Consider the following 9276-nt stretch of genomic DNA (forward strand, 5'->3'; position numbering starts at 1 on the left):
ACTTCACTTGTTCAAACCCGCAAGCACAACGACCCAACGAAGACACAAGGCTTGTGAGCACAATGGCCCAACAGGGGTTTGAACTTTGGTGGCTGCTTCACCAACGAAGTGTTTTAATCGTGATACTATATGTCCAAAGGCTAATTTAGTTTGTTATTATTTAAACTATAAAAAACCAATTAATTTATTAATAATTTAATTAACCAATAATCACAACTCCTCAAAACAACCCAACATAGGGTAACATAAAATACCACAAGACAATTCTAACCACACTACAAAGACTAATAGGGTACCAACTTAAACCTAGAGAGTAAAATGTGATCTCACGTCACCTCTTATCAACTTGCCATTGGGATGAAGACATGCTTAGACCTTTGAAGCTAGGTGGAGTCGGTGTTTGGTACCTGCAAACCTGTCACCACCAATACATGTACGATTATATATACAATAACATATACTATAAACAATCAGGCAAGTGAAGAGAATCACAACATCATATCATGCTCACAATGAGTGAAATGACATCGTCTCTATCATGAATACACCAGTAAGACCTGGTCATGACGATCACAACATCAATCGATCCAATATAATCATGAAGTGGGGTTAGAACATAGTATGAAACCATCATATCACCATAAGAAAATATGAATCTTGCATATGCACATATATCATCATATAAGAGTCCATTATCATAATAAAACATGAATATCATCATCCATATGAGACCATAATGTCATCTACAAATATGATATGTCTACCATCAACCATAGGGAATCCAAATAATAGATAAATCCAAAACATCTATCAAAAGCATCATAAGATAGTCTAATCTATATCAATATAGTCTATTGATGCACAAAAAGGAAAAATGAATTAGGGAGGGGCACTACATCATTAACCATCAACACCCATCCTTTGCCACATCAAATCCTAAAACCAAGAATAATGGCTCCTATCATGAGGCAAACCACTAGACTGAAAATGGTTGAAGAAAATATCTCCCATAACCAATACCTCATAGAATGGTCCCCCCTTCTTAGGAGAACCATCTCAACCTCACCATATTGATAGTGATACCAATGAGGTCACTCTTGATCAAATTGAGTACATTATTGATCCCAACAACATCCTCAATTTTGAAAAAGAATGCAATTTTATAGAGATATTTATTGAAATAAACAAACATGAATTATTAAGAAATTCATTGAATTAGGGGCTAAGTTACCACTTGAGTATTACCTCTCCAAAATTAACAACATTATGTATCCCAAACCTTTAGATCATAGTTGTGCCCATGGGGAAAGTTTTGCTACTACCCAGAATGACAATAGCAAGCTTCACATAGATCACAAAACTACATCTTGTAAACACAAAAAATTAACCCTTCTTCTAGTCACCGATTCTCTTCAATAATTAAATATTTTTTAATTATTCAATTGCCTTACTAACATTTCCTCTTTCTTTTAATGTTTTTTTTGGTCAGTAATAATTTGATTTTATTAATAAAAGTTTTCAACTTATAGAGCTTCCAAAAATACCATTCAGAACAACAAAAACTACCCTTACAACCATTCCAAATCATGTAAAACCCCCCCAAAAAATATCCAAATTGTCTACAAATTAAGCTCGATTCTGCTCAATAACATACAAATAAGCATATATCAAGATTTGTTAACTACTAGTTTATAGGTTTCAAAAACAGAGTTCCGTCAAAGCAATGAGCACACATACCATAAGCAAATAAAAAGTGCATTCATGCAGAGCCATCACACAACCTAGGGTGAACTCCCTTTGCGACAATCTTCCTCTTTCTTGGACTTAATTTGTGTCCCACCTCCCGCCTAGCCACCTCCATTGCCTCCCTCAGCTTCTCTTCCACAAGCATCAACTCCACAAAGGTCTTCAGAGCCTCCCGCCCATGCCGCGCCAACGCCCAGAATCTCTCTTTTAGTTCGCCCTCCTATCATCTCACAAATGGCAATTTATCTGTAGGAGCATCCCCATTACCACCATCAGACACATTAAAACCATCTCCAGGCACCACCCATTCTAAGATGGAGTCCATCCCTAACAGATATTCCTTCAGAACCAAAGGCTTCATAACCATTTTCACAGCTTCCATCGAGACTTCAAATTATAGACCCCATGCCGCGATTAACGAATGTACATCCATATTCATCCTATATTGGTGGCTAATATGATTAATTCTTTCCCTCATAACCAATTTCACAACATTAATCAACCTCTTGCCCTTATACCAAAAGAGGCCCTTCAATCTTCTGTTAGATACTCGCCCAATGAAAGGAACCATCCTCCTCTCTATTTTAAATGTAAAACTCGCCTCCATCACCTTCACTTCTACTGTACACCACCTTTTCTCCAACACTCAACCCACTCTACAACCAAACTCTATGAAAACGAGAATGGGAAGCCGATAGAAATATAAACAACATGCCTCAAAAAATCACACCTAAAAAGTCGAAGCATTCATCAGAGTGCTACCGTTTCAAGAGCCATCCGCCAACCCACGCCATCAAAAACCCTGCTCATTAATGCTAATTCATTAATGCACTGTCCTTGCCAGGATACAAATATTCTAATCGTACTGTGGCGGCATTTAATCCACCGTAATTCATCCAATTTGCATGTTCACCACCTTCCTTCTCTGTACTTGCCATTATTTAGGATCTGCACGACTACTTAAAAATCATCTTCCACATCATCATTTGCCAGATTTCGAAAATCTTCAAAATAAGTTTCTTTTTCCAACTCAAATGATGTGGCACATTTCGACAACACATCCGCCACCTCATTCCCTGTCTAACAAACATGTAAGATTTTGAAGTCATTAAAAAAATTTAAATCATGTTTCATCTTTTTAACAAAATTATCTAGAATCCAAGCCTGTGTCTCCCCTTTGATTAACACATTGATTATAATTAAAGAATCTCCTTCCAAATGCAGTTTAGAGAAACCAAGTTCTAGGCCCCATTCAATTGCCATTAGAGCTTCCTAAGCCTCTACCTCATTATTTGTCCCCTGGTATCCAACTTTTGAACAACCAATGCTAATGTATTTCCTTTCCAATATCTAAACACTACCATTGCTCCAGATACACTTGGATTGCCTTTAGAAGCTCCATCAAAATTTTTCTTAACTCATCCTTCGTCTGGGGGTGCCCATTGTATCATATTTTGTGCCATAGGAGCGCAAGAAGACAAATCATCCCGTCTAGGCCCATTAACGAGCCTCCTCTTTCTTTTAATGCTAGTTAAATAATTTTATTATTTAATTAATTGATCATTTCACTTTAATTAATTAATTAAATCTTACTATATTCCTCTATCCCTTTTATAATTAAATAATTTTAATTATTCAATTATCTAAATTTCTTCTTCCATAGTTGAATAAATTCTTTAATTTATCCTTCTATTCCCCCTTTTTTCCCCTTTTCAACTAGGTAAATGGATGAAATATCTTTTTACTGTTACTCTTTCTAAATAAATTTAATTTAATTATTTAACTATCCATTTTCCTCCACTTTCCCACTCTCTTACATTCTTGATGTAAGAGCATCCCCGGTTCTTGGCAATCTTGCATCACCCAAAAACATTTCTTTTTCAGTTTGTTCCTGTTTTGCAGTTTCAACTTTTCTTTTGGCATTTTCTTACATTTTCTCACTGGATCTTGCGGAGCTAAATTTTTCTTGTGGACATGATCATCTTCCTTTTTCCAAAACCGCGGGACATTTGGATTATTTTCCGGCAAGTTATCGCTTTCAGATTCCGAGATAATTTTCCTAGCTTAGACCTTGGAACCGCTTGGACCTATTTGCTATTGGTGAATCTTGTGGATCCTTTATGTAGCTTGCAGAGCTTTAGTTCATTGATTCCAATGTTCCTTGGCGTGTGGCCGACCTTCCGTTTGATCCACACTTCATTCTTTGGATTTTCTGGAGGAATCTCTTTAGCGGAGGCCGACTTGTTGGTTTTACACATTTCATTATGTTCATTGTTGTTTGATTCTTCTTGGGCCGACCGAATCCCTCTTGACCATATAAATCAATGCAATTTAGCATCATAATTCATCATAACGAATATAGAAAATATATCTTAGGATCTAGAGGTCCGGAGTTGACCGATTCTGTAATTGAGCATGTATGTAGTAGGCCAGTGAGCCTAATCTTGTAACCGAATGTTACTGGTGATTTGTAATCAGTTTTCATGATCTAATTCATTTAGTTCTGCATTGCCTCCATCATCTTGCCTTTCTTTCATTGTGTCTACTCTTGTTGCCCGGTCTGGATTGATCTCATTGAGGTCCCTCCCAACCGGTGACTGCACCAATTCTCTACCACTTTTCCTTCTTTTCCTTCCAACCTTGGCACTTGCCTTTGGATTCCTTCCAAGCATCTTCCAACTCTTCTCCTATCTTTAGCAAATTTTCTCCTAAGCGATTTTTGATCGTCCATCTCTTTTAAGATGAATTCAAACTCCACCATTGATCTTACCTCTTTGAAATATATAAAGTCAAGCCTTTGCCTTCATTTTCTCTTTAACCACTACTGTTGAGATTTGTTTTTATCTAATTGTTTGTGCTTGCAGATTTCCGAGGACAATTATCATTGCAATTTGGAAAGAGACTCAAGATGTATGGAGATATTAGGAGAGTGTTTGTTTTATAATGCTTTATTTTATTTGTTTTGTTTTATCTTCATTATGCACTCTCATCTTAATGCCCTTCATAGGATAGTTTGAACTTAGCATAGATTAGAGGAATTGGTGGTTTCCCTTTGATGATTTATGCATGTATAATTTCAGGCTATACACATCCCAAACCAAATGGCCCCTTCTCATTAGGGGTAACTCCCTCAATTCAAAACCAATTCCACATAAGACGCACGCACGCGCATGCGTACGCGCACACACACACACACACACACCTTCCAAATAATTCCCCAAATCTACCATCCATAAGTAAAGTCACAACCATTATAGAAACATGATTTGAGGATAAACCATGTGCTTCCTCATCTAAGTACATCTCTATTCCAATCAACTAATGAAAAACCCACATTTCCACTTCCAATATTAACATCCATGGTTCATCTCCTAAGGTCAACCTCAATTCCTTGGGTCATACATATCAAAACCAACACTTCACTTCTTTAAAAAACTAACACACCCAACATCACTCACATCATTACAACTTCCAACCTCGTCCAATGTTGCCTAGCTCATCCTTTGATCAAGAGCGACAAGCTTAAGGGAAGGTAAAGATAGATAAGAACAAAAAAACAACAACACTTAAACACTTTGGATTTTCTTCCAACACAACATTTAACACCAAAAGTGCACACAAAGGACAACACTTAAGCAAAATACACAAATAAAGACCCATATAAATTTTCTCATATTAGTTATTGTGTCCAAAAATTAGCTTAAGTGTACAAATAAACTAGGACTCGAGAAAAATCTAGCATTTTAGAATTGAGTCCCAACTTTGTGCACATATGTTGGCATTTCTTATGATGTGAATGCCCCATGTGTTGTACACATATGGTCTGAATAGGAAAAAGCATGCACAACCTTTTGAAGTTCCACACGAGTTGTTTGAGCAATGTTGTGTAGCTGTGAATGAGCTTTGTGTGCAATGTCATGGGAACACTAAGATATGCACATTGTACAATGTTAAGTGCACTTATCAAGTGGATGGAATGTGCACTTGAGGTTGTGCTCAGATCATTTACAAACAACATAATCCTTAGAATCTTATCAAACATTAAATAAGTCAAGGCAAACAAGTTTTATAAGTACACACATTATCAATTCAAGTCCATGTGTTAGAGTTCAATTTAGTGGTGAATATTAGACTCACAATACTTAGGATTGACTCTTAGCGTTTTCTATTCCTTTTCAAAATCACATACATCCATTACACAAAAAAACATAAATTTTAGAATATTAACGAATTAATTCTACAATTCATCAATATTGTACATTGATCATTTATATTTAAATTAAATACATAATACCTCTTAATTAATTATCACATTTAATATTATTCATTTATCAATCCGAAATTTAAATTAATCGTTTTTCAATTATTTACATTAAATTAATGAACTTATGGTATAAATAATTTATCTCGTTACATTTAAGTTTTAATAATATTTATTTTTTCTAAAGGATTAGTTGAAGAATATCATCCCTGAAAAAGAGATGAGATATGGGTAAACCTGTGGCTGACGGGTCTTTTTTGACTGCTACAGGAGGTGGGGCTGCTGATAAGTGCCCACCACCATTAATAAACAATTGAAGAAATAAGGCAGAACGAGAGATATCAGAAAAGTTCTTCCTCCAATTGAAAAAACAGATTCCATTTGATTTCTTTCAATTTAAATCTCCTTGAGTACACAGAAGCAAAAACTTAACTCCCTTCCTTTAATAATCGATTATGGGCGTGAAGAAAATGCAAATGAGAGCATCAGCTTAAGAATTTTTCTAGTTTCTCCACCTCCTCAGTGCTTCCAATATATAAAGGAACCCGTTGATGGACCTCCTGGGGTTGTATATCCAGCACCCTTTTATGTCCATCAGAGCCTTTCCCACCAGCTTGCTCTACAATGTAGCTCATTGGGGCGCACTCATACAGAAGTCTCAATTTCCCATTTTTGCTCTTCTTGTCGGCAGGGTAGCCATAGATCCCTCCATATAACAATGTCCTGTGGAAATCTCCCACAAGACTCCCGATGTAGCGAGCAGAGTAGGGCTTGCCAGAAGGACCTGGGTCCTTGAGATCATTCATATACTTTTTCAGGTTCTCATCCCACAGCTCATAGTTTCCTTCATTGAAAGAATAGATCTTTCCTTTCTTTGGGATCTTTATATCTTGATGGGTCAGCACGAATTCTCCATACATGGGATCCAAGGTAAAACCGTACACACCCTTCCCCACAGATAGTACCATTATCACAGAGCTCGAATACATGCAGTACCCTGCTGCCTGCAGATTGCTTCCTGGCTGACACACATTCACTATGCATCTCTCCGCGCTCTTACCCAACTGCATGCATGCCCAGTGCCACCTCTCATTTCATTTCAGTCCTTAAAACAATTCACTCTTTTTAATAGAAAATGTTCTAAGTTTTGACTGGTTTAGGTGGTATCACAAACTCTATTTACTAGTGTGATCTAAAATAAGTCAAATAAATTTAAGTTTAGCTTTAATTTAATTAGGTGGCCCATCTGAAATGTCATTAATTTCTGGAACAAGATTCATTCATTCAAAATCAAATTAACTTCTGGAGCAAGATCCATTTATTAATGTGATCTGAACTGTTTATCCAAAATCACACTAACTTCTGAAACAAGATTCATTTATTTATGTGATTTGAACCGCTCATCCAAAATCATACTAACTTCTGGAACAAGATCCATCTATTAATGTGATTTGAACTGCTCATCCAAAATCATATTAACTTCTAAAACAAGATCCATCTATTAATGTGATTTGAACCACCCAAACAAATCAAAACTTAACTAGTATATAAAAAATCAATATATTGACTAGAATTCAAAGTTCATACCTCAGTGGCATCATCCCCAATGTCTGTGAGACATTCGTTATTGGGATGGTAAATGCCAAAAATAGAACCAGTGGAGACGGCTGCATCGATGTTGGAGGACCCATCAAGCGGGTCGAAGACGACAACGTAGTTTCCAGAATAGGTCTCTTCGACTGCCACCGGTATGTCTTCCTCTTCAGATGCTATAATTCCTGTTCTGCCACTCCATCTCAAGCAACTTGAAAATACCTGCTCAACAACAAGTATATATGTCGGACTTAAACAACACAATCTAAATATTGTTATACTTAAATGACTCATCTAAAATTGTATTAAACAACACACTCTTAACATCTCCTTTCTAGTAGAGTCCATCTATTAGTATAATTTATGATGAACAACCAGCTAGACCAAATCAACTTTTAAGATGTGCACTGAAAATTGAGGTAACAGAGTTAAAAAGTAGAGCTTTAGATGGTCTAAGATTGAAGAAAGAAGGAAAGAAAGTGTGAAGGTGCAAAGAACCTCATTTGAAACAACGTCGAGCTTCTTCTGATCCTCGCCCTGAACATTGGTTTCTCCCTGAAGGCCGGTGAGGTTGGAAATGGCTGCTCTTTGCACAAGAGAAGCAATTTGCTTACAGGCCAAGGAAATACTTGAGAGCACAATTACCAGCTCGCCATCAATGACACCGCTCTGTTCTTGTCTGAGCAACCAGGCCGTGAGAGTCTGGATGTCATACACGCTCTTCTTCTTTGTCTGCACCTGCTCTTCTTGTGTTTTGCTCTGCTCAGAAGCCACTGCCCTGTTTCTCACGCTCAACACATTCTTCCTCCCATCTGACAAATTTGCAACGCACCCAAAATTCGAAATAGTGGGAATTGAAAGAGGGGCAGAGAGTCTTTGGGGAGATCTTGATATGGTGGGAGGATGGCCCTGCACAAGATGATGAAGAGAGGAGAATCCATGCACTGAAGCTGTGGCCATTTTTGCTGCTCTTCGCTTCTTTTCTCTCCCCTGCTCCCATTTTGCAATCTATTGGATTATGGATCATCAACGAAAGGCTACCAAATATCCCAAAAAATATTTAAAAATTAAAATAGATTCTTAGATAATTATAAGTGGCATCAAGTCGAATGACTGACATGCCTGCATTATTATAAGACATCAAAACTAAGAAGTTGTGGTCTTTAACCGAATTTAGAAAATTGATTGGAAGCATCCCAAGAATAGGTGCTCTCCATGGAACCACATATGAAACTAGCTAGGATAAAGGATGGCAATTTGCAATGGTCAAATAATCAGAATTTTTTTAATGTTATTTTTTTTATTTCATTTTGTGTTTATTTTGAGTATTTATATAGATGATAATGATGACAAATGATATAATTTTGTGTAAATACAAATTTATTTATCTAGTTTTTATTTAATGATATTAGGTTTCGACAATCTATAGTTTTATTTAATGTTGTTTGTGGGTTAGATTATGTGGTAGTTTTTTGCATCAATGTTTCAAATCACACTCTGTGATTCATCATCAAGATAACGAATGCTAGAGGAGAAGAAATGATTATATGTATAGTTCTTATTTGTATATGATTATAGATTTATTGTACATTATCTAATATCTATGTGCACAAATCATTATATTTTGGTATATTTTCTTGATTATTGTGTCTATCCATAAATTGATAGCTAAATTG

General features: G+C 36.4%; 1 protein-coding gene across 1 annotated transcript; it reads right to left on the reverse strand.

The window, feature by feature from the left end:
- Window positions 1-6369: 6369 nt before the first annotated feature.
- On the reverse strand, window positions 6370-8611 carry LOC131074654 (fructose-1,6-bisphosphatase, chloroplastic). Its single transcript, XM_058011314.2, has 3 exons — window positions 8099-8611; window positions 7595-7822; window positions 6370-7071 (listed from the first exon to the last, which is right to left on the reverse strand). The coding sequence occupies exons 1-3, from the start codon at window positions 8558-8560 to the stop codon at window positions 6493-6495; spliced, it is 1269 nt and encodes a 422-aa protein (XP_057867297.1). The 5' UTR covers window positions 8561-8611; the 3' UTR covers window positions 6370-6492.
- Between the last annotated feature and the right edge of the window lie 665 nt (window positions 8612-9276).

The sequence above is a fragment of the Cryptomeria japonica genome, chromosome 4 (assembly GCF_030272615.1).
Source record: "Cryptomeria japonica chromosome 4, Sugi_1.0, whole genome shotgun sequence".
Taxonomy (NCBI): Eukaryota; Viridiplantae; Streptophyta; class Pinopsida; order Cupressales; family Cupressaceae; genus Cryptomeria; species Cryptomeria japonica.